A 26,499-nucleotide genomic window follows, 5' to 3' on the forward strand; every position below is an offset into this window, starting at 1 on the left:
GCTGCATCTTGAAAGATGTTTTATTTTGTGAGCTAAAAAAGTGGAAAGGCATTTCACAAAGGAACCTGGAGGGGTATGGTTATATTACAAATTTTGGAAGGATGTAGCAAAGATGAGGAAGGTACAGTTGGTGAATTCAGACTGTGATCAATTTATATGAAGTGCTTGGAACTAGTTGGCTATAAGTTAGGAAACATTGTTTCTTGCTGCTGTGATTTGCTTATATTGACATTAATTAAATAGCCCATTTGGTATTGTAATTTGAAGTATGTAAGTACTGTATTTCAGTGAAGTGCTCTTTTGGATCTGCTTTTCAATCTGTAATATTTTATTGCTTGAAAGTACTTAGAGACTATTATAGTACTCTCTTAATTTCATCAGTCTAAACTAACAGTCATTAATAGGATGGGAACATCAGAATCCGTAGGCAGCATTTTTCAAATTAGAGTATCTACTTAGTGTAGACCAGAGATTCTGATGTGCTGCTAATGGAACATGGGTACATGCTCTGTGCTGAGACCATCAGTGTTGAGTGAATTTTCCATGTTGAAATGCCACAAAGGTAGATGTTAGATTCAAAGTCACTTAACTGGATAAGTGCTATTCATAGTATAGCATAAATTTATAAACTTTCCAAAAATTTTTTGCAGAGCTGAGGTTGGTAGATCTTTATGTTGAAAATACTCTTCAAAAATGTACTAAAAATGATAAGCAATTTCTTATAAAATAAATGGTTTTGTAAATAGTCCAGAGTAGAAGGGTTTTATTCTTAGAATGACCTATACTATGTTATGTCTGTCTAAAAATATTTATTTATTTATTTATATATTTGAGAGACAGCTATCTCCTATCTACTGATTCACTCTCCAAATACCCTCAACAGTTCAACTTCAGCCAAGCTAAAGCTGGGTCTCCCAGTTTGGTGACAGGGATGTGACTACCTGAGCCATCGCCTGTTGCCTCCCATGGTGCACACTGTCAGAAAGCTGGAATCAGGAATCGAGAGCAGATCCAAGACTTGAGCCCAGGCACTCACAATATGAGATATGGGTGTGCCAAGTGGCATCTTACCTGCTATGTCAATTGCCTGTGCTATATTATGTCATTTTTTTTTTCTGAATTTGCCATGGAACAGAAGCTACATTTGGGATGCATAATTTAGATTTTGCATTATTTAGGTTATGCTTATTTTCTGTGCTAGGTGAATGTATTTAGTAGTAGTAACTTAACTAATATCTTTAGAGCACTTCCTGGTTTACAGCATCTTTAATATTACTTATTTGTTTTTACAGTTATACTCAGAAGTCAGTATTTTTTCTTACATCTTACAATCATCAAAGTTCAAAGAAACTGTGGCTGGTGTTGTGGCATAACATGTTAAGCCAACACTGGTGATGTCAGCATCATATATAAGCAAGCACTGATTCCAGTCGCAGCTGCCCCACTTCCAATCCAACTCCCTGCTAATGTACCTGGGAAAGCAGCAGAAGATGGACAAGTGCTTGGGCCCTTGCCACCCATGTGGGAAACCCAAATGGAGTTTCAGGCACCTGGCTTTGACCTGACTCATTATCATCTAATGCAGCCATTTGAAGAATGAATAAAAACAGATGCAAGATTCTCTCTCTCTCTCTCTCTCTTTCTCTCTCTCTCTCTTTCTCTCTCTCTCTCTCTCTAACTCTGCCTTTCAAATAAATAAGTAAATGTTTTCAAAACAGTTCAGTAGAATTATGTACCCTATCAAAGAACTCAATTGGGAAATAAAGTCTAATACTCAAGACTTCTAACCCCTAAGGCTAGTATCTTACATTCTGTTTATTTCCTGAGGTGCATTGGTCAAAGCAATAATCATAAAAGAATTTATTTTATCAAACCTTACTATAAATACTTTGTAGATGTTTTTAATTTATTGAGTCCTCACAACAACCCTACAAATTAGAGACTCTTACCTCAGTTTTCCAATGAGAAAACTAAAGCACATACAACTAGATAACCTGCCCAGGATCACAGAACTGGCAGTCAGCTCAGCTGGAATTTGACCTCTGGCCATGCAGCGACAAGGTCCATGATTTTGATAAGTATTTCTGAATAGGGAACTATGGTATCCTCGGTATTGTTAAAATACTTCAGTTTTGGCCAGCGCCGTGGCTCAACAGGCTAATCCTCCGCCTTGCGGCGCCGGCACAGCAGGTTCTAGTCCCGGTCGGGGCGCCGGTTCTGTCCTGGTTGCCCCTCTTCCAGGCCAGCTCTCTGCTATGGCCCGGGAAGGCAGTGGAGGATGGCCCAAGTACTTGGGCCCTGCACCCCATGGGAGACCAGGATAAGCACCTGGCTCCTGCCTTCGGATCAGCACGGTGCGCCGGCCGCAGCGCACCAGCCGTGGCGGCCACTGGAGGGTGAACCAACGGTAAAGGAAGACCTTTCTCTCTGTCTCTCTCTCACTGTCCACTCTGCCTGTCAAAAAATAAAAAAATACTTCAGTTTTTTAAAAAACACTAGCTTGTGTGTGTGTGTGTGTTTTAACATTAAATCATTGCACCTTAGGTAAAAAAATAATTAATTAATTAAGCAAACATTTAAGATACACTTAATAGATGATTGGAAACGTCCTAGTTAAGGAGAATCCTCAAGAACTAACATTAGAGATTATTATGGTATATAAAATGTCATTAGGCCAGACACAAAGAAATGTTTATTATTCTGTTATTTAAGAAAAAAAATTTATGTCCCGAATTGCTTACCTTTTTGGCATGTAAGGTCGTTGTTGTGTTCCAACATGTGTTAAACAGTTTGTTAGACAGCATACTATGTATTTTATTTAACTTAAATTTTATAGTACTCATGTAAGGGATATTATTTGATCACCAGATAATACACCTGCAGATGCTAAATTGTTTCTTCTTAGCTCATAAGCAGACAGCAAACAACTTGTCCAGAGTCAGGGTTTGAACTTAAATCTATTTGATTCTAAAGACAATGATTTTTTAATTGCATTCCTTATAGATTTTTAGGGATTATTAGTGTATAAATTTGATATGAACATATTGTACACATTTTCTGGAACTGTTATCATTTTCTGTGGAAAATATTTTTTGGAATTTATTATTAAGAAGTTTTTCAACTTTGAACATTTAAAGCAGTTCTTCCCGAAAACATAGGTTTACTTGTCAGGTGAAAGTAAACTTACACTTTTATGTGGCTCTTTTTCTTAGTTAATAAGGCTCAGACAGCTAGTGAGATTTATATGCAGCCACAGTCAGACATTCACCTCCTTTTTTTTTTACCCAAGTGAACACCTTACTATCTGTTCACCCAAGACAGCATACATGACTTAGCCACGCTAGCTACCAATAATGGGGACTCCAGGAGAATGAGACTTCCTCAGCTGCCTGTAGAAGGAGCTCTGATCCTGAAAAATGAGATTATACCATGTTGAGGGGCTGGCCTGGGAAGGGAGGCACCTCTTCATCTAGCAAGCAAGTCATAATTTTTTTTGAGGGAAGAGAGACACTGGAAGTATTATGCCATGTTTTTCTCTCTCAGAATTTCCTAATTTACAGGCTAAAGGAAGGACCCCTGGGGGATGAGAATAAAATGCTTTCCCTGAGAAGGCCTACCTAAAGTGTTCACACACTGAAAAACTTCAAAGAAGATTTCATATTTATAGTAAATATTTTATTTTATCTAACAGGTGTGCAAAACCCATTCTGGTATTCTTGGAAAGGGATTAGCACTTTCGCATTCACCTACCATATTAGAGGCACTTGAAGGAAACTTACCACTTCAAATCCAAAGCAATGAACAGTCCTTTCTGGATGATTTTATTGCTTGTGTTCCAGGATCAAGTGGTGGAAGGCTTGCAAGGTAATTAATGTACTTTGAGTATTACATATACTTTTTCTTAAGCTTCATTTCTGAGTAGAAATGCAAAAGGAGTCAGTAAGATGTTAAAACACCATATAAAATAATCTGGTTTATGGATTTTAGACATGCTGAAGTATAAATTTTTTTAAATGTAATTGTTATTTTGTTACTGTTCACTTTTTTCAGAAATGAAAATCAAAGCAATGAATTGACTGGTGTGATTTTACTAGTAGAAAAATATATAATTTCTTTCTGGTTTTAAATTTATCTTATTTTTTATTAGGGAGATTTAGAAACAGAGACAGAGAGCTCCCATCCACTGGCTTACTTCCCATATGCCTTCAATGGCCGGGACTGAGCAAAGCTGAAGCCAGGAGCTAGGAACCCAACCTAGGTTTCTCACATGGGTAGCAGGAGCCTAATGACTTAAGCCATCATCACTGTCTACCTCCTGCATTATCAGGAAGCTGGAATCAGAAACGAAAGCTGGATATCAAAATCAGGCATTCTGCCATTAAATATGGGCATTTTAACAGGTGTCTTAAACACTAGACTAAACAACCACTCCGGGTTTTAAGTTTAAAATTGTATAGATTACTCTTTAATTTTTAAAATCGACAGTGGTGGTTGGAGAGGAAGAGCAAATCTTTTAAGTCAGCCTCACAGTTGTCTTTACAGACATTTCTGTGTTATACATAATAGAATTACTTATTATACTTTTCAGAGGATGACTGGAATGTAGATAATGTAATGAATTCAGGAATGGATTCCACAGACTATAGAAAGCTGACAGATTGTACATGGAAGGAAAGGTAATGAAAAGAACATTGAGAAATGTGTTTTTATTTTTTTTTTATTTTTGACAGGTAGAGTTAGTGAGAGAGAGACAGACAGAGAGAAAGGTCTTCCTTTTTCCGTTGGTTCATCCCCCAAATGGCCACTACGGCTGGGACGCTGCGCTGATCCGAAGCCAGGAGCCAAGTGCTTCTCCTGGTCTCCCATGGGGTGCAGGGCCCAAGCACTTGGGCCATCCTCCACTGCCTTCCCTGGCCACAGCAGAAAGCTGGACTTCAAGAGGAGCAACCGGAGCAGAATCCGGCGCCCCAACCTGGACTAGAACCCAGGGTGCTGGCGCCGCAGACGAAGGATTAGCCTAGTGAACCACAGCGCTGGCTGAGAAATGAGTTTTTAAAAAGCATAGACAGTGCTTTTTGAAGCTAGGTATGCCCAGTGAAGCAGGATACCTTTTCTACTCCTGTTTTCAGAGAAGCTATTCTTTTTTCAGCTATACACTAGTACATCATTTTCTTGATTATTTTAACTTAGCCACATTTAAAGTGTCCCAATTCAAAGTTACATCTCTATGGTATGTAAACATTAGAAGTCTCTGCTTTGGCATGCTTTTTGATGAATTTGTTATTAACCATTTCTAAGGGAGGTAGTGATTATCACTGAAATTGAAAAGAAGATATTATAGCATTTTGTTTGATACAAATTTGTACATTTGGCTTAACTTCATGTTAATTGTTGAAGATGCTGATGAGTGCTTGTCTTTTGTTTGTTTCATTACTGTTAGGTGGCTTCAGCCAGATTCCTATGCAGATCCTCAGAAAACATCTTTGATCCTCAATAAGGATGATATTCGCTGTGGTTGGCCTACCACCATAACTGTTCAAACAAAAGACCAGTATGGGGATGTTGTCCATGTTCCCAATATGAAGGTAATTACATCTGAATTGAATTAACAGACTGTACTAACAGTGTACTGACTACAATTATAACTGCCAGATTTCACATATGGTAAATGTTTAGAATCTATTTGTACTACCCTCTTTAAATAATGGAGGACACAAAAAAACTGTTTAAAATAATTAATGTCTAAGTTTCCAAATGACCCTTTTAATTTTTGTTGTGTTGTCTTGTTTTTTATATATTTCACTAGGTGCTGTGCTTAATGCAAAGAAAGGATAAGAAAGTGTATAACCAGAGCAAGGCAGATAAAGGAAAGACCCTCAACACATAGTGATTGAGTAAATGAATGCTAAAATACATTTCCAGAAAAGATTTGTTTATTTGAAAGTCAAAGTTATAGAGAAAGAGAGGGAGAGAGAGCGAGACAGAGAAATTTACCATCCTCTGGTTTACTCCTCAAATGGCCCCAAAAGTTGAAGTTGGGCCAAGCCAAAGCCAGGAACCTGCATCTCCAACATGGGTAGCAGCAACCATCCTTTGCTGCTTTCCCAGGCATGTTAGCAGGGAGCTGGATCATAAATGGAGCAACTAGGACTTAAATTGGTGTTCAAATGGAATGCCAGTGTCACATATGGCAGCTTAACTCACTGTGCCACAATACTGACCCCTAGAATACATTTTAAAATTTATATTTCTTGAGGCCAGCGCCGTGGCTTACTTGGCTGGTCCTCCACCTGTGGCGCTGGCATCACTTGTGGATGCCAGGTTCTGGTCCCAGTTGCTCCTCTTCCGGTCTGGCTCTGCTGTGGCCTGGGAGGCAGTGGAGGGTGGCCCAGGTGCTTGGGCCCTGCACCCGCGTGGGAGACTGGGGGGAGGCACCTGGCTCCTGGCTTTGGAGCGGTGCAGCATGCCGGCCATGGCGGCCACTTGGGGGGTGGATTGGCAGAGGGGGACCTTTCTCTCTGTCTCTCTCTAAAATAAAAAAAATTATATTTCTTAAAAAGACTTAATTGCCTTTCAATTATAATATTTTTAAATGATATACTTAATAAATTATAAATATGTAATTTTGGATTGTAAAAGAATGGAAATAGTGTGCTGAATTAGTGAATGTAGAATTCTTTATTTACTTTTTTTTTCCATTTTAAGCTTTTATTCAGTGAGAGAAAGATGCGTAGGAGAGTGTGAGGGTCCTATCTAAAGGAGAGAGGGAAATCTAGATTCATACCAAGTATCAGGAGCCAGCCACATGGAAGAGCATGTAGGCCAGGAAGCATGGGGCAGCTAGCCCAAGCAGGCCAGCACTGCAAAATGGCAAAAGGCCAAAGAAAAGAAAAAGGGTCAAAAGAGCCAGACACACTGTTTCCGAGGCTTTTAATCCACTTTCAAAGGGGAGTGGTTAATTAACCTGATAGGCACACAGGTGTGGTCATACAGAGGCATGCGGTCACACAGGGGTGTGGTGAAGGCATGGTCTTCCAGCTCACAAACCTGAACAGTTTTATCCTGTAGGCTTGCCTACATCATTCCCCACTGAGACTCCATCCCTTAATCCTGAGGGATTTTGAAGGGCGTAAAATTATCCATCTTCTGTAGCTGCTTCCTGCTCATGAGGGGTGTAGTGCAGGCCCTGCCTGTCCAGGGCCTGGAAGTCTCTGTCTTATCTAACAGCTTTGCTTTGTGAGCCAGAGCAATCTCGGTCACTGCCAATGTCTGTGTCCCCTGCATGGTCAGTTGCTCCCACAAGTCGAGTTCTGAAATGTCTAAGTGTGTTAATTAGCAAAGGCAAAACTGGAACAAAACCAATTCTAAGTGGAGCATCCCTTAAGATAAAAAGAATGTATTTTACAGACTCCCAGATAGTAGGTGGTGATAGGCTACCCTTATGTATATTATAAATCCATTTAGCTTGAGCATAGAAAATTAAAATAGAAGAACCCATTAGGAGTTTTATCATCAATAACAATTCCCAGAGAGAATCAAGAGAGTCAGGTACAGCATGTCTGCTGCTTGATGTGATGAAAGCTAAAGCTTTACTTATCCTGTTTGCTTTGAAGAGATGCTTAAGGTATCTGATTGGCTTACAGGAAAACTCAGGCGTGTCTTTTGAATTCACCTGTGAAGACTTAAGAGGTAGAAGTTTAATCCTAATTTTACTGGGGTAGCCATGCTCAATAGCACCTGGTAAGGTCCCTTTCACTTAAGTTGAAACTGATCTGATGAGGTACTCCCTATAAATGGCTTGCTCAGGAATTCCTAATGTTGGAACTTTTGTCAAAAACTCCTTAATTCCTTGGAATACCTTCTGTAGTCCCCATCCTGCACAGTGTGTCTGTGTCAGGGGCTTTTTAAGCAAATACAGGGCTTAGAATCCAAATCCTGGAATATATATTCCATAGAATCCTGTCATCAGCAATTCCCAATGATTCCCAATGTCGGAGCTTCAGTTAGAAGCTCCTTAGTTTTCTGAAACAACTTTTGTAGCTACCCTGTCCAGCACAGTGTCTGAATCAGGGCATTTTAAAGCCATATACGAAAGCTTAGAACCTAAATCTTGGAATTCATATCCCACAGAATCTTGCCATTTCTAGAAATATCCTTAGCTGCCTTTTAAATATCTGACCTTATGATAAAACATACAAGATAGGAATTTCAGAGAGACATATATGCAAGAGTTCATGTTTTAGGCACTTAACTTTAAAGAAACACTTAAGCATCTGCCCCTCCTCAAGAGCAAAAGCAAACGTTGGGTGAACGACTGTTTCCTCTTATCCAAGCCATGCACCCTACTCTTGCTGGTAAAATCACCGGCATGTTGTTGGAGATCGATAATTCAGAACTTCTTCATATGCTTGAGTCTCCAGAGTCTCTCCGTTCTACAGTGGATGAAGCTGTAGCTGGACTACAAGCCCACCAAGCTAAAGAGGCTGCCCAGAAAGCAGTGAACAGTGCCATCGGCGTTCCCGCTGTTTAGAATTGATCAGGGACCACGTAAAGAAACTCGTGCTTCACCGAAGAAAAATATCTAAACATCGAAAAACTTAAATATTATGGAAAAAAAACATTGCAAAATATAAAATAAATTAAAAAAAAAAGGAAAGGAAACTTTGAACCTTATGTACCGAGCAAATGTCAGGTCTAGCAAGCATAATGCTAGTCCTAGATTACTTATTGATTTAAAAACCACAAAAAATAGTAAAATATAAAAACAAATTAATGTTTTATAGACCCTGGAAAAAAGAATTTTCAGCAAAGTACAAAAATTTAAAGCATTCCTTTCTTTAATTTTGTAATTCTTTACTGTGGAATAGCTCAGAATGTTAGCTCTGTTTTAAGGAACAGAATTGATAACTGAGCGAGGAAACGTAATTTGGATTATAAAATTCTTGCTTTAATAAAAATTCCTTAAACAGTGAAAAAAAAAAAGAATACAGGTAATGGAGTTTGACACTTAGACATAACTAGAACTTATGATGTATAAGAATATAACAGATTAGAACAAGGTAAATCATTGGGATCAAGTTTTACCATTAATGTTAATACCGTAGCTCTTTGAGAACAGAGGTCCTATGGGAAATTAGTGCACAGTGACTTCTGCTGTTAATTTAACAATTAACACTCTTAGGTGCGACGTCAGTGATCACCCAAGGCTCTTGACATGAGCTGCGTAGGCTATAGAAGCCTTGTGAATCCACAAACTCCATCAATATTCAGACAAGGCCATAAGCAAAGTGGAAGCCCTCTCCTCCCTTCCAGAGAAAAGTACATCCTTCTTTGATGACTGCTCCTTCCACTGGGGTTTCACCAGGGAGGTTTTCCATGTACAGACACTTTTTGCATGAGTATCCTGGCTTTCCATGCCTGAAATGCTCTTGTGGGCTTTTTAGCCAGACCATAATGCCTTTAGAGCTGATTCTAAGGTCACTAAGTGCTACTTAAAGTGATTGCCATTCTATGAGTCTGCTGTATGGATTCCTTCCCATGTTGGAACATTGACTTTTCTTTAATTCTATTTATCATTAGCTGTAAACATTTAATCCTATTGACATGATCACTTTAACAATAATTTCACCTATATGATCACTTTGAAACTTAATATTAGCATTACCATCTAGCCCAAAAGGATTTGTGATCCCATAGCAAGTTTTAAACTATACCCTTAGAAGTAAGTCTGTATGAATGTAAGCAGAGCTATACAGACTTACAGTCTCTTTGTAGGAAATGAGAAGATAAAAACAGACACAGCTCTTCATGAGCTTAATTATCCTTAAGCATTTTACATGGATACATTGCATTAGTTATAATTCCTTAATCCCATCTGGTCTAAGGGTCTCCCAGTTATTAAGTATAGATCCTAAGGGAGTTTCCAAGGGAGCAGATGTAGAGCTACCCATAGTTAAATCACCTTGTAACCTGGGGAGACAAGAGGTAAATAGGGCTAAGTTTGGGCCCAATTATACCTTTGAACATGTATCTTAATGAGTAACCTGACATCCCATAGCTACTATACCTATTATAGAGCTTAATATATATATTGTTTAATTCATATATCATACATATATATGCACATCCTAGACATGTTACATATAATATATTGAATACCACATATATGTGCATCTATGCATATAGCTTGTTTATACATATACATATTTATTATATATTATCATTATGCATAACAAATATATATACAGTATATGTACATATATGTATTTTATATATGTGTGTAAATATTATACATTTTTTAAGGATTTAGTTATTTTATTTGAAAGGCAAAGTTGCAGAGAGTATGAGGCAGAGAGACACAGAGAGAGGTCTTCCATCTGCTGGTTCACTCCCCAGTTGGCTGCAGTGACTGGAACTGCGCCTGTCCGGAGCCAGAAGCTTCTTCCAGGTCTCACACATGGGTACAGGGGCTCAAGGACTTGGGCCATCTTCCTCTGCTTTCCCAAGGCATTGCAGGGATCTGGATCGGAAGAGGAGCAGCCGGGACTTGAACCGGTACCCATATGCGATGCCGGCACTACAGGCGGTGGCTTTACCCACTATGCCACAGTGCTGGCCCCTAGTATTATATTTTTTAACCTATAAAATCATTATTCCAAGGATATATTACTTAATGACAAGAAAAAAGTATGAAATAAAATAATAATAACAATTTTTAAGAGCAGCACAGTTTATAAAAAAGCAGAATGTTTATCATTTTTTATCATCTTTTATGCTGTTTTCAGGGTCCATATTACAGACACATTGTGAGGTCCCTCTGACCCAGCTAAGTAAACCTTTTAAGGAAACCAGACAGAGATCATTGTTAACATAAAACTTATATAATTCTGTGTCTCTAACTGCAAGTTGCTTCCTTTGATGTGTCAAAGACAATTACATAATAATAATATTTGGTTTTTCTAACACCATGGTTAGGTGGAGGTCAAAGCCGTCCCTGTTTCTCAGAAAAAAACATCTTTGCAACAAGAGCAAGTAAAGAAAGCTCAGAGGATTCCTGGTAGTCCTGCAGTAACAACTCCATCTTCTAACACTGACATGACTTTTGGCGGGCTTGCATCACCAAAACTGGATGTTTCGTACGAACCAATGATAGTGAAGGAAGCTCGGTATATTGCCATAACAATGATGAAGGTAATGTATTTTATTCATCAGAGAAATTTTCTATTTTGCTATTGATTCATTTAATAAATATTTCAGTGATTTAAATGCAGATACAAAGTTATAGACCAAGAGAGCTATTGATGGATGTTACACTTGTAGCATATTTTTAAAGAGCATGTTATCGTCCCCCAGAATAGAATTTATATATATATATTTTTGGTGGATGTCTACAGGAGATTTCTAATTACAGACCAAGTTATTTTATTTTATTTTATTTTTTATTTTTTTATTTTTTAGTTTTTGACAGGCACAGTGGACAGTGAGAGAGACAGAGAGAAAGGTCTTCCTTTTTGCCATTGGTTCACCCTCCAATGGCCGCCGTGGCTGGCACACTGCGGCCGGCGCACCGCGCTGATCTGATGGCAGGAGCCAGGTGTTTATCCTGGTCTCCCATGGGGTGCAGGGCCCAAGGACTTGGGCCATCCTCCACTACACTCCCGGGCCACAGCAGAGAGCTGGCCTGGAAGAGGGGCAACCGGGACAGAATCCGGTGCCCCGACCGGGACTAGAACCTGGTGTGCCGGCGCAGCAAGGTGGAGGATTAGCCTATTGAGCCATAGACCAAGTTATTTTAAACAGAGATTGAGGTGGTTTAGAACTGAGTTTCAGTATTAAGGCAGTGTTTGATAAATCTGCAGTCACTACTCTTCTGACTGGGGAAATACTGAAATCATTTCCCCTAAGATTAGGAACGAGACAAGGATGTCCACTTTCACCACTGTTCCTCAACATGTTATTGCAAGGTTTCGAGCAGTAAGGCGAAGAAGGAAATAAAGGGCATTCAAATAGGAGAGGAGGAAGTGCAAATACTCCTGTTTGCAATGGTATGATTTTGTATAGAGAAAAATCTAAATACTCCACCAAAAAACTGTGATAACTGATAAATGAATTCAGTAAGTTGGCAACATACAGAATCAACATATAAAAATTAATAGCATTTTATCCAGAATTACTGAGAAATCCAGAATGTAATTTCATTCACAACAGCCACAGTATGTAAATTAAAATACCTATGAATTAAACCAACCAAGGAAATGAATAATCTCTACAATGAAAATTGTAAAACACTGTTGTGAAAAATTAGACAAACAAAAATATTGAAAGACCACCCATGTTTGTGGATTGGAAGAATTAATACTGTTAATGTGTCCCTAATACCAAAAATCTTCAAATTCAATGCAGTTTCTGGAATAATATCAGTGACATTCTTCATGGAAATAAAGGGAAAAAACAATAGTTCTGAAATTCATATGGAACCACAAAATATTTAGAATAAGCAAAGCAATCTTCAATAAAAAGAACAAAACTGGAGGCATTACTATGTATGCCTAAATTTCAAACATATTACAAAGTAATAGTAGCCAAAACAGCATGGTACTAGGTTAACAACAGAAACATGAACCAGTGGGACAGAATAGGTAACCCAGAAATAAATCCATATATTGACAGCTAAGTTTCAAGAGGGAACAAGAATATGCATTACAGGAAGGAAATTCTCTTCAATAAATTGTGCTGGGAAAACTGGATATCCAATTGCAGAAGAATGGAACTAAGCCCTATCTTTCATCATATACAAAAATGAATTCAGAAATGATCAAAAACTTAATTGTAAAACCTGAAACAGTGAAACAACTGGAAGAAAATATAGGCAAAAAGCCTCAGGATGTTGATCTAGGTAGAGATAAATTTGGATGACCCCAAAAGCACAGTCAACAAAGTAAAAATTGACAGATGGGATTATATCAAACTGAAAAGCTGCTGCACAGAACTGGAAACGCTGAACCAAGTGAGGAACCAACCTAAGAGATTGGGGAAATTATTTACAAACTATTCATCTAGCAAGGGGCCAATATCCAGAATGGGTAAGGAACTCAACAGGGACAACAAACAAGTAATCCAATTAAAATTGGCGAAATAACCTGACTAGAATTTCTCAAGTGAAATTATACAGCTAGCCAAATATATCAGAAGATGTTCACTATGACTCATTATTAGGTAATTTAAAATCAAAGTCTCCATAAATTATCATCTCACCCCAGTTAGAATGGCTATAATCAGAAAGACATAAATAAATAAATAACAAGTGCTGGCCAAATGCCAAGCAACAGGAACTCTCATACACTGTTGGTGTGAGTGTAAATTTGTAAACCCATTATGGAAAATAGTATAGAGGTTCCTCAGAAATCTAAAAATAGAATTGCTGTATGCTCCAGCAATGCCATTGCTAACCATACACAAGACAAGAAGCCATGATGTCGAAGAGACACATCTGCACTCCGATGCTTATTATATCACTATTCACAAGGTATATTGCCAAGGTATGCAATCAGCATAGGTGTCTATTGTTGAATGAATGGACAAAGAAAATGTGGCATACATACTTGTACACAATGGAATATTATTCAGCCATAAAAAAATTGGGCATTTACTACAGAGTGGATGGAATTAGAGGACACTGTATTAAGTGCAATGTGGATGGAATTGGAGGACACTGTATTAAGTGAAGTAAATCAAAAACAAGAAAGACAAGTATGTACTCACTCACACATGGAAGCTATAAATTGACCTGATAGAGAGTGTGATGCCTGATAGCAGAGCCTGAGGAACGTATGAGGAATGTAGAGAGGATAGTTAAAGGGTACAGGGTATAGTTGGATAGGAGAAATAGCTTTGAATGTTGTACCATGAAGTAGGGTAACTATGGTTGATAATTATTCATTGTATACTTCAAAATAACTAGTAGAGAGGACTTTAAATATTCCTGGCACAAAGATGTGGTAAATGTCTGAGATTAGATAGATATGCCATTATCCTGATGAGATCATTACAGATTATATACACATACTGAAATATCACACTGTACTCCATAAATATGTACAGTAGTATGTGTTAATTAAAAACTTATTCATTTGTGACAAAAGTATTTGTCTGTTTTCACTTTGCTGTACAGCAAGGACACATCTCTGTAGGATTTACCTAGGCCCCTTCAGATTTTAGTTTCACCCAAATGTCACATGCATCTCTTTGATCTCCTATTTCTTCAAGTTTTTAAAAATTATCTTCAGAGGTAATGTTAGTCTAAGTTAGCAAAACAGTCATTATTTGCAGCAGGAGTTGGGAAATTGGACGTTTTTCAAGAGTAGTCGTGAGCCATTGAAGATTTATAAGTAGGAAATGGCATAATTAGATTTGTATTTTATAGAGATCCTGATGGAATATGGGCAGGGTAAATGGGCAGATAGATAATTATAAAACATGACTATAATTTAGTTTCTTTAGGAGACTTCTATGGAATTGCTAGATTGTAGCACATATACACCTTCCTCTACATTAATTTTTACCAAAACATACTCTCCAACCAACAGTGTATGCAACTGCCAGGTACTACGTGTTCTCATCATTGTTTGCTTCTTACCAGCACAATTTGATGACTGAAATATTAATTTACTTTTCCTTGATTCTCAGTTTAATTGAACAGGTTTTCCTTTTGATTATTGACTTTTTAGATTTCTTCTTTTTAAAATTTCATTTATTTTTATTTATTTGGAAGACAGACACACACACACATACACACACACACATAAGGAGAGCTTCCATCCACTGGTTCACTCCCAATTTGTCCACATTAAAACCAGAAGCCTGGAACCCAATCCATTTTTCCCACCTGGGTGGCAGGGACCTAACTACCTGAGCCATCACTCGGTACCCGCCAGGGTGCACATTAGCAGAAAGCTGGAATTAGAAGCAAAGTTGGAACTCAAACATAGACATTCTGGTCTGGAATACCAGCATCCTAAGCAACATCTTAACTACTGCACCAAATTTCTGCTCTTCAGACTAATTCTGTAATGGATTGTCTTTATAATTTTATGCTGTTTCTCTTTCTATGTTTGGATGCATATCCCAGTTGGGTGTATGAATTACAAATCGCCTTCTTCCAGGTGGAAGCTTTTCCCTGTTGTTTATAAGGTCTTTATTTTGGAACACTTTACAGCTTAAAATAACTTTTTTTAAAAAGCCTTTTATTTTTCCTTTAATTTTTGGTTTTAAACTTTTCTACTTTGGAGTCTTTGTTGTTGTTGTTGTTGTTGACAAGGTAGAGTGGATACAGAGAGAGAGACAGAGAGAAAGGTCTTCCTTTGCCGTTGGTTCACCCTCCAATGGCTGCCACGGCTGGCGCACTGCACTGATCCGAAGCCAGGAGCCAGGTGCTTATCCTGGTCTCCCATGGGGTGCAGGGGCCCAAGGACTTGGGCCATCCTCCACTGCACTCCCAGGCCACAGCAGAGAGCTGGACTGGAAGAGGGGCAACCGGGACAGAATCCAGCACCCCGACCGGGACTAGAACCCGGTGTGCCGGCACCGCAGGCAGAGGATTAGCCTAGTGAGCAGTGGCGCCAGCCTGGAGTCTTTAACATACCTAGAATTTTAGAATTTAGTTTTGTAAATAGTCTGAAGTAGATCATTGAATTTTTTCTTATTTTCTTATATGAGTAATCAGTTATCTTAGCACCATTTATTGTATATTTTACTGCTCCTCTGAGGATGTTTCTAATTAATTTATGATTGTTCCTGTTCTCTTTCTTAAAGGTTTATGAAAGTTACTCCTTTGAGGAACTGCGTTTTGCATCGCCAACTCCTAAGAGGTAAGGGTGTTTTTTTTTTTTTTGACAGGCAGAGTGGACAGTGAGAGAGAGAGACAGAGAGAAAGGTCTTCCTTTGCCGTTGGTTCACCCTCAAATGGCCGCTGCGGCCGGCGCATCTCGCTGTTCCGATGGCAGGAGCCAGGTGCTTATCCTGGTCTCCCATGGGGTGCAGGGCCCAAGCACTTGGGCCATCCTCCACTGCACTCCCTGGCCACAGCAGAGAGCTGGCCTGGAAGAGGGGCAACCGGGACAGGATCGGTGCCCCGACCAGGACTAGAACCTGGTGTGCCGGCGCTGCAAGGCGGAGGATTAGCCTAGTGAGCCACGGCACCGGCCAGGATCATTTTCTCAAAGCGCCCTCATGGGATGCTGGCACCGCAGGCAGAGGATTAACCCACTGCGCACAGCTCTCACCCCAAAATAGAGTTTTCTTTTTTGTAAGTTTCTCTCTTTTTTTTCTTCCCCCAGAAACCTTTTATTTAAGGAATACAAACTTCATGCATTTCATAAGTACAATTTTAGGAAAAATTCTCTCTTTAACATAACTTTTCAGTACAGATGTTATTTAACTCTTTGACTTCATCTTTGACCACTTTGCCTCTTGCCCACCAATTTTGAGCCCCACCCTCTTGTATTTATTTGAAAGGGAGAGACAGAGAGAGAGAGATCTGCCATCTGCTGGTTCACTTTCCAAATGCCTGCAACAGCTGAAGCTGGGAGCCAGGAGCTCAATCCAGGTCTCCCATGTGAGTGGCAGGAACCTAAAATACTTGAGCCTGCTGCCTTAGAGGGTATGCATTAACATGAAGCTGGAATTGGAAGGGGAGTCAGCACTTGAACCCAAGCACTCTGATATGGGATGTGAGCATCCCAAGCGTGTCTTAACTGCTGTACCAAAAATCTGCCCCAGTCCCACTACCTATCTGTCTACTCCTCAAAGACATCAAGTTCCACCCATCCCAGGTTTTCTTTGCCTACAATCAACTTCCCCCAAATCTTTACATAGCCAACTACCTTCTGGCTCTCAAGTCAGATAACATATCAAACTGGCCTCTGCTGTCATGCAATATTTTGGCAATCTGCTCCATCCTCATCACTCTCTATCAAATAATCATACTGTTGGTAGTACTTTCCTGCCTTATTTATAGTTTATTTCTTCACAGGAATGTAAATGCCATGAGAACCACTAACATGTTTATCTTGTTCATAAATGTACTTAGGGCATGCACCAGTACTTTTCATTTAGCAGACACTTGAGTGTTTGCTGAAAGCATAATAAATTAGCTTAGATAAGATACTATCTTGACTAGGCTTAAAATATCCGACGTACATGGAAACCTACTTAATAGCAAATGGTCAAGTTGTTCTTATTTTACATGACACACTTTGTAGTTATGCTTTGAGAAAATTTACACTGCCCACATTTACTTTATAAAACTCATATGCTTCAGGGCCGGCACTGTGGCATAGTGGGTGGGGCCGCCACCTGCAGTGCCAGCATCCCATATGGGTACCAGTTCAAGTCCCAGCTGCTCCACTTCCTATCTAGCTCTCTGCTATGGCCTTGGAAGGCAGTGAAGGATTGCCCAAGTCCTTGACCCCTGCACCTGCATGGGAGACCCAGAGGAAGCTCTTGGCTCCTGGCTTTGGATCGTTGCAGCTCCAGCTGTTGAAGCCATCTGGGGAGTGAACCATCGGATGGAAGACCTCTCTCTCTCTCTCTCTCTCTCTCTCTCTCTCCCTCTCTCCCTCCCTCCCTCCCTCTCCTTCTTCCTCTTTGTAACTCTGCCTTTCAAGCAAATAAATAAATACATCTTTTAAAAAAATGCTTCTACTATACTGAAAGTTCTTTTTTTTTAATCTTTATTTAATGAATATAAATTTCCAAAGTACAGCTTGAAAGTTCTATAACCGTCATTAAGCCAGGGAAAAATGTTATTCCCTATATCCAAAAATAAATTCTTAAAACTCTGCTACTCTAACAGAAAACTTTCTAAGTTGTCAGAACCCTATTGTGCATATTTATTAGAATAAAGTCAAAGTAACCTGCTAATTTTAAGTAAATCATTTGATATGTAATACAATGAAAACAGTAAGTAATTACACTTTCTTAGATTCAAGGCTTTCTCTAAATTCTAAGTAGATGATCTCTCTCAAGTAGGATGCATCTAATTATTTTTACCAACAATTCTTAAAAAGCACTTTAATCAACAAATAAAATACTAAATTAATAAAAATCTTAAATTTTGAATAAACAGTTACTTGAGGAACAAAAAAATTAAGCCATCATAAATAAATACAAGTATATTACATACAGAAATTTCTCCACAACTCACTGGGCAAAAGAAAAAAATTTAAAAATTAAGCATAAGACAATTAAACAGCTCTAGACAAAGACAATTATTACATTTTTAGGTTGGACATCCTTAAACCAAAAATGTAAAATGTAAAACCCTGAGGCTGGTGTCATGCATAGTGGATTAAGCCACCATCTGTGACACTGGCATCCCGTATGGGCACTGTTTCAAGTTCCGGTTGCTTCACTTCCGATCCAGCTTCCTGCTAATGTATCTGGGGAAGCAGCAGAAGATAGCCAAGTGTTTGGACCCCTGCACCCACAATGGAGACCTAGAAGAAGCTCCTGGGTTCTGGCTTCAGCATGGTCCAGCCCTGGCCATTGTGTCCATTTGGCGAGTGAACCAACAGACAGAAGATCTCTCTGTCTCCCACTCTGTAACTACCTCTCCCTCTCTATCTTTGCCTTTCAGATAAATTAATTAATCATTTTTTAAAAAAATCTAAAACCCTAAATGCTCTGAAATAAGATTTTGGAGCATGTCAGATTGTCGGTTTAGGGCTGCTCAACTGGTAAAGACTATGTAATTATTCAAAATTCCCAAAAACTGCAAAACTGACACACTTTTGGCCCCAAGCGTTTTGTAAAAGTAATGCTCATCCTATACTATTCATTTTCTAGTACCTTATTAGTATGGTAGCATATTGGCTGTATTATAGTTGAATATAATTATATCCTACCTGCAAATTTATACATTATAATAATACGTGGGCAATCTCTACTAGAAATTTTAATAAAGGCTATAAACATTTATTTATAGAAAATAAGGTTGGAATGCAGTAAAATTTTAGCTGCAGTTTGACAACACATGTTTTAGCTATGCTTTGAGAAAATATTCTTATCTTAGCAGCCAGTTAGTAGGTAGCCTCTACCTTCATCGAAATTACTCCCTACTTTTTCATTATTCATTATATTTATTGAATATATATAAGAGTTATCTTTGAGGCCGGCACCGTGGCTCAACAGGCTAATCCTCCGCCTAGCGGCGCCGGCACACCGGGTTCTAGTCCCAGTCGGGGTGCCGGATTCTGTCCCGGTTGCCCCTCTTTCAGGCCAGCTCTCTGCTGTGGCCAGGGAGTGCAGTGGAGGATGGCCCAAGTCCTTGGGCCCTGCACCCCATGGGAGACCAGGATAAGCACCTGGCTCCTGCCTTGGGATCAGCGCGGTGCGCCAGCCGTGGCAGCCATTGGAGGGTGAACCAACGGCAAAGGAAGACCTTTCTCTCTGTCTCTCTCTCTCACTGTCCACTCTGCCTGTCAAAAAAAAAGAGTTATCTTTGTGTGTAAGACTTAGGAGCAGTGCAGTAGGATTCTGTTGTGAATAAGATGTAGTCTCTGAGTTCACATTACCTTGGACCTCTGGGAAGAGATATGGACTCAGGCATATGATGCATATTAACCATTTTAGTCCCTGATTTTATGAGCTTCATTTTTTTCTTGTTATATTGATTATTTTCAGTAATTAAATGGCTGCTCTCTGTGGAATGAATTCTAGGGAGCCAAGAATAGGAAAAGAGAGATGTTCAAAACTGTTGGGTGGCTTGGACAAGGGGTGGAAGGGAGTTGGCAGTGGAATATGCCTGGCAAGTAGAGCCAACAGGTCTTGCTAGTAAAATGGAGATGAGGTGAAGGACAGAGAAAAATCCAGAATGACTTGGTTTCAGCAGCAGTATAGAACAGGTTTGGGGAACTTTGACCTATAAATCAAATCTGACCTCCTGCCTGTTTTCATAAAGTTGTATTAAAACACAGGCCTTGCTCATTAATTTGTACATTTTCTGTGGTTGCTGTTTCACTGCAATGGTAGAGTTAAATAGCTGTGACAAAGGCTTTTTGCCCTAATAAACTAAAATACTATTACTCATGGATTTACTCATTCCAGATATAGAGTATTTTGATTTTTGTGAGATCCAATAAGTCTGAGGAATGACTTTTTTTGTCATGCTTTATCTTATAAGATGTATGTGTACAAGGGTAGGAAATGAGCTGTTAGGAGATAAATTGGTAGATCTTAAAGTTGAGATGCCAGCTAAACAACTTTAAATATTTTGAAACTCATGAGAAAAATAAACTTGAGAATCATCTATGTATTGATGGTATTCAAAATAGAGGAATGGATGAAGATGAACTGGAGAGATGATGTAGAATGAAAAATTGAAGACCTAGAACCTAGTCCTGGGACTTACCTTAAATTAAAGGGTAGACAAGAAGAGGAAGAGCCAACAAAACACTGAACACAAATGGCCACTGAGGTTAGAGGAAAAACCAGGAGAATATGGCAGCTGTAAGAAGGAAGATTTCAGAGTAGTAAGAATTGTCAGCTATTAGATACTACCAAGAGATTATTGGAGACAGAAAACTGACCATAAAATTTGGGGGTGTGATAGTTATTGGTGGCTTCGACATCAGTGATTGTAACAAAGTGTTGGGAAATAATCTAGTAACAGGAAGTTGTAGAAAAGAAGTAGAAATTAAAAAATGGAGAGTGTGGTTATAGAAATGTGTGAGAGAAGAGATAATGAGACCTTATTAAAGAAGCCTGTATTATCAAAGGGATGGGAGACTAAGTTTGTTTGCTAATGCAAATGAACAAGTAAAGTGGGAAGAATGAGTGATGCATGAAAGAGAGCAAGGTAGCTGTAGCATGGAAGGAATAAGATTCACTGCTCAAGAGAAGGGACTGTCTTTGGATAAAATCCAGGATGCTCCTTCCATTGCAGTAGGAAAGAAATCAAGAGGAAGTAGATGTTTAATGTGATTGTAGTTTTGAGGGGTGTGTCTTATTACTTCTGTTTTATCACTGACGAAAGAGGTGAAGTCATGATAGCTGAGAGTAAGGAAGAGGGGGAGTAGAGTTTTGAAGTAAAAGAGCAGTGAAATTTTTCAGGGAGTAGGAAGAGCAGGACACTAAGAATGGCAGGCAGTGTGATAATACAAATAGAATTGAAATAATTGCTGAAGTGTTATGATGTCTGCTGTTTAACTACAAATATGTTTTCCAATATCCATCTTGTTTTCAGACCCAGTGAGAATATGCTGATCCGTGTCAATAATGATGGCACTTACTGTGCAAACTGGACTCCAGGGGCTATTGGACTCTACACTATTCATGTTACCATCGATGGCATTGAAATAGGTATTTTTTTTTTAAGACATCATTTATGAACTGCAAAGGATTACAGTCAAAATCATCTTTCTGTTCTGATTTTGCCCATTAACTTGTATCATTCACATGGACAGATTTCATTATTCTTTGTAGCTTTATTTCTAGCTTTATCAGTGAGTATTTGGTTAGTGCGTTCTCTAGAGTCTTATCATTTTGTAATGACTCATAGTGTCTGCTCAGGCTTTGTAGCTGTCACAGCTCCTTCCCTCCATTTGCTCATGTACTAATCGGGTATGATTTCCTCCATGCTGCTCTATGACATGTGCAAACCCCCACTTGGGGTATATCTGTTTCCCCTCTGGCTTGAGCAGAGTCCATGTCATTCATCTTTGGAACTCCCAGTCCAGCTCAGTGCCTGGCATATAATGGATGCTCAGCAAATACTGTTGAAGTAATGAATTTTCTTTATCTACCATTAATTTTGAAAAGTATATTTTTTTTGGTTTGTTCATTAATCTTTTTCTTTTCTATACTTATAAACTATCTGTAAAATAGGATAACCATAGACTGAAAAAAACTGGTATTTATCTTTGTGAATTTTTTTAACACTATCATGCTGATGCTTCTCAAGAAAAACGGTTTCCTCTTATCAGATGACTTAGAAACCTAGTAGTATTGTGGTCTCACCATAGACATTCATGTAGTCTGCATTAACATATTAGTTATTTTGAGATGTTATGAAATTAACACTCTTGTCAGGTTTTTTTTTTTTTTTTACAGGCAGAATTAGACAGAGAGAGAGAGAGAGAGAGAGAAAGGTCTTCCTTTTTCCGTTGGTTCACCCCCCAAGTGGCCGTAATGGCCAGCGCATTGCGGCCGGCGCACTGCGCTGATCCGAAGCCAGAAGCCAGGTGCTTCCTCCTGGTCTCCCATGTGGGTGCAGGGCCCAAGGACCTGGGCCATCCTCCACTGCCTTCCTGGGCCACAGCAGAGAGCTGGACTGGAAGAGGAGCAACCGGGACAGAATCCAGTGCCCCAACCGGTACTAGAACCTGGGGTGCCGGCACTGCAGGCAGAGGATTAGCCTAGTGAACTGTGGCGCCAGCCATTTAACTTTATTTAATCCTCATTATGAGACCTCTTGTGGGAAAAGAGAGAGAAGTACACTCAGGCCTCTGTATCTTTGAATTCTACCTCCATAGATTCGGTCAACCATATGTCAAAAATATTCACCAGGGGCCAGCGTGGTGGCGCAGTGGGTTGGTCCTCCGCCTGCGGCACCAGCATCCCATATGGGCACCAGTTCTAGTCCCGGCTGCTCCTCTTCCCGTCCAGCTCTCTGCTGTGGCCTGAGAAAGCGGTGGAGGATGGCCCGGGTCCCTGGGCTCCTGCACCCGCACCGGAGACCAGGAGGAAGCTCCTGGCTCCTGGCTCCTGGCTCCTGGCTTTGGGTCGGCACAACTCCAGCCGTTGCGGCCATTTGGGGAGTGAACTAACGGAGGGAAGACCTTTCTCCCTGTTTTCTTCTCTCTCACTATAACTCTACCTGCCAAATAAATAAAAAAAAATCTTTAAATATATATATATATATTCATCAAAAATTGTATCAGTACTGAACATATTCATCCTTTTTTTCCTTGTCATTTGTTTCCTAAACAATACAGTGTTACAGCTATTTACTTCACATGTATGTAGGTATTATAAGTGATCTAGAGAAGATTTAAAGTATACAGGAGGATATGTGTAGGTTACGTGCAAATATTATACATTTTTATAGTAAAGGACTTGAGCATCTACAGATTTTAGTAACCAAGGAGGCCCTAGAACTAGTCCTCAACAGATACTGAGGGTTGACTCTAAGATTGATCACCATTCCACCAAAATGCTCTTTGCAAAACCTTGCCCTAAGTAGTTGGTTTTTGCATTGGAGGCATAGAGATACTTTCCATTGATGTGTATAGACTATACACTAATATACCTGTATAGAATCAGATATATAAAATTCATCTACACCACCCCAGATTCTTTTATTCACAGTCTTTACTGTATTTCCTTTATCTTAATATATCCATCAAGCTTTTAGTTTAGCAAATGTTTTTTGGTTCTGAGCAAAATATTGTTCTAGGTAATACAATTCTTTTGTGGTAACAACTTACAGAGGATTGCTAGGATAAAATAGGCAAATGAAACTTATATGAAGTAGAATATAATTAGTCACACACAGGGGATACAAATTACAGCAAAAATTCAAAAGCATAAGTAGTCAAGAATGACTTAATGAAGGAGATTTTCTTTTCTTCCAAAGTGCTGGTGAGATTTCAGTAGGTATAGAAAGTTTTCTAAATCATCTAATAGTAGGGTGAATTAATCTGAACCAAGGTACAGAAATAAAAGAAAAATCCATTTATATTTGTTTTTTGGGGGGGAATGAAGTTGAAGAAAAAATTCATCGTTTATTTAGAATCATCCATTTTCTTCCCTACTCTTCCTTAACTAAACTTTCTCTCAAACCATCAGGAGGCTAGGACCTTGCTTAACTATAGACAAAGATGGTTAATAATTCATTAAAAATATTTTTAATAGCTAACATTAATCACTCAATGTACATATAATATAGTTCTCATAATAACTCAACGTTGTTAACATTCCCAATTCATAGATAAAAAAATATTGAGCCTCAAAGAGTCAAACAGTTAGTGGCAGAGAAAAGACCCAAGCAGTTTAGTATGAGAACTTCAACTTTTAACCAGTATACTCTATTGTACCACCTGTCAGCCATGCTATCAGGTATGCTGGGTTGCCTGTCAGTCACAGCGGTGACTGGTGTCAATGATGAGTGGTGCTCTGCCCTGACGCTGTCAGAGATCGTTTAATCACATGAGGATTTATTTTTTCATTATTTTGAATTTTTTCAGCATCATATTATATGCTGCAACTAAAGAATGGGAGCACCTCTTTTCTGTCAACCTGGAGACAACTCCTTTAAAATTGCAGAGTCATTTTTCTCTTTTTTTTAGCCTGTTAATTACCACAGAATTCAGATATTTCATGGCTTAAAATAGCCTTGAATGTTTATACAATTAGCTTTCAGGATCCTCCCTCTCTTCTCAAATGTTACAGTTCCGTTCCTTTGCTTACAGATGCTGGCCTAGAAGTAAAAGTAAAAGACCCACCCAAAGGAATGATTCCACCAGGAACTCAGCTGGTCAAACCAAAGACTGAACCTCAACCAAATAAGGTAAGGGTAGCATGAAGCCAGAAGCTGAGCTGTTTAAAATGTTTTTAAATCTTTTCACTGATGCATCAAAATGGCCATCAATCTATTATTTTACTAGATTTCAGTGTTCTAATTATCTATTTTTTTAATATATTTGGATAGTATATCATGGCAATGTTAATCATTTTATATCATATAACCTCTCCTTTTTAACTTCTTTGTGTAATGGTGTAATAACTTATAGGAGTTGCATAATTTATGTTATTGAAAATTTATAGTTAACAAAAAGTTTACGGAAATTAAGAGTAATGTAGTACACAGGATTAAAATACCCATGCTATTAACATGAAAAAATAACTCCCTAAAATCTCAAAGAGGAATTTTGCTGAATGGCTTGTTAAAAAAAGAAAACTTTAGTAATGGAATTGATTGTACTTTTCTAAAAGAAAAAAATGGTTCATTTATCCTTTTTGTCATGTCTTCAGCATTCAGAAAGGATATTATAAATTCATGTTAATAAAATTAGCTAAGTGTATTATAATAATTTATTTTAATACTGTTAAATTTTGTCGTTATAAACTAACCACTATTATTTGCACAGGAAAACCAGCTACAAACAATTTTGAAAACTTTGTCAGAATTACAGTACTTTCAAATCCATTTAATTATATCTCATGCTGCATGTGAGATGTCTTTTCCTTGTTTATCCTGTCTTATTGATTATCTTGGCCTTTCTCAGGTTCGAAAATTTGTGGCTAAGGACAGTGCCGGGCTCCGAATCCGGAGCCACCCATCCCTTCAGAGTGAGCAGATAGGCATAGTGAAAGTCAATGGAACCATCACTTTTATTGATGAGGTAATTTATGGAAATACTCCTGGCAATTGGTTTTAGGTGGAAAGTGTTTCAATTGCTAGCACAATAAGATTGCTAAGTTTTCTGTTAGAATATATTTTATGCCATTTGAGAAAAACTTTAAGATTTATTTATTTTTTTATTTGAAAATCAGAATTACAGAAAGAGGGAGAGACAGTGAGAAAGAGAGAGATAACGTCCATCCACTGTCTGACTCCCCAGATGGCCAAGGCTGGGCCAGACCGAAGCCAGGAGATTCCTCTGGATCTCCACGTGGGTGCAACAATTCAATAATTGGGCCATCTTCTGCTGCTTTCCCAGGTGCATTAGTAGGGAACCAGATCAGAAGTGGAGCACCCAGGACTCAAACCAACATCCATATAGGATGCCAGCACTGCAAACCATGGTTTGACTCTCTGCACTACAACGCCAACCCCAAGAAATATTTTTGAAAATTTTTTTGCAGAATGTATTTTTTGGGTTTAAAATATCTATCAATTAAACAAAGTTAAAATTATATTTCTTTTTTTTTTTTTTTTTTGACAGGCAGAGTGGACAGTGAGAGAGAGACAGAGAGAAAGGTCTTCCTTTTGCCGTTGGTTCACCCTCCAATGGCCGCCGCGGTAGCGCGCTGTGGCCGGCGCACCGCGCTGTTCTGATGGCAGGAGCCAGGTGCTTCTCCTGGTCTCCCATGGGGTGCAGAGCCCAAGCACTTGGGCCATCCTCCACTGCAAAAATTATATTTCAAACTAGATAAGAACACTATTAAACATAGTTAGAACCTGCACAAGTACTCACTAAAAATGTGTATTTTTCATGATTTTCAAAAATATCATTTTTAAATTATTTCTTGTATTTAACTTCAGACAATATATTTTTAAATAATACAACCAAGTAATGTCTGATTATTAAAATTTAAATTTAAAGATGAGAAGACTTGCATTCTTTCGGGAAGCATCCTGTTTTACCATTTATTTGGAGTATGATTTCTTTGTGCTTCTGTTCCTAAGTGAAATTGTTTTTACATTCTTACCATGGAAATTATATTGCTTTTGCATTCCATGTGGCAGTTTTCCTTAGAGGTTCTCTGAAATTTATCTTC

The 26,499-nt window shown here is 38.8% G+C and overlaps 1 protein-coding gene across 6 annotated transcripts in view; it reads left to right on the forward strand.

Moving 5' to 3' along the window:
- The window catches only part of MYCBP2 (MYC binding protein 2), a 301,875-nt gene that overhangs the window by 171,460 nt on the left and 103,916 nt on the right, over nucleotides 1-26,499 (forward strand). For all 6 annotated transcript variants that reach the window (XM_062194062.1, XM_062194063.1, XM_062194064.1 and 3 more), the window contains 7 exons: nucleotides 3,692-3,864; nucleotides 5,441-5,585; nucleotides 10,975-11,190; nucleotides 15,811-15,866; nucleotides 21,242-21,357; nucleotides 24,468-24,565; nucleotides 25,284-25,400. In XM_062194062.1, the coding sequence (XP_062050046.1) occupies nucleotides 3,692-3,864; nucleotides 5,441-5,585; nucleotides 10,975-11,190; nucleotides 15,811-15,866; nucleotides 21,242-21,357; nucleotides 24,468-24,565; nucleotides 25,284-25,400 (921 nt within the window). The remainder of the gene's footprint in view (nucleotides 1-3,691; nucleotides 3,865-5,440; nucleotides 5,586-10,974; nucleotides 11,191-15,810; nucleotides 15,867-21,241; nucleotides 21,358-24,467; nucleotides 24,566-25,283; nucleotides 25,401-26,499) is intronic.

Source organism: Lepus europaeus, chromosome 6 (assembly GCF_033115175.1).
Source record: "Lepus europaeus isolate LE1 chromosome 6, mLepTim1.pri, whole genome shotgun sequence".
Taxonomy (NCBI): domain Eukaryota; kingdom Metazoa; phylum Chordata; class Mammalia; order Lagomorpha; family Leporidae; genus Lepus; species Lepus europaeus.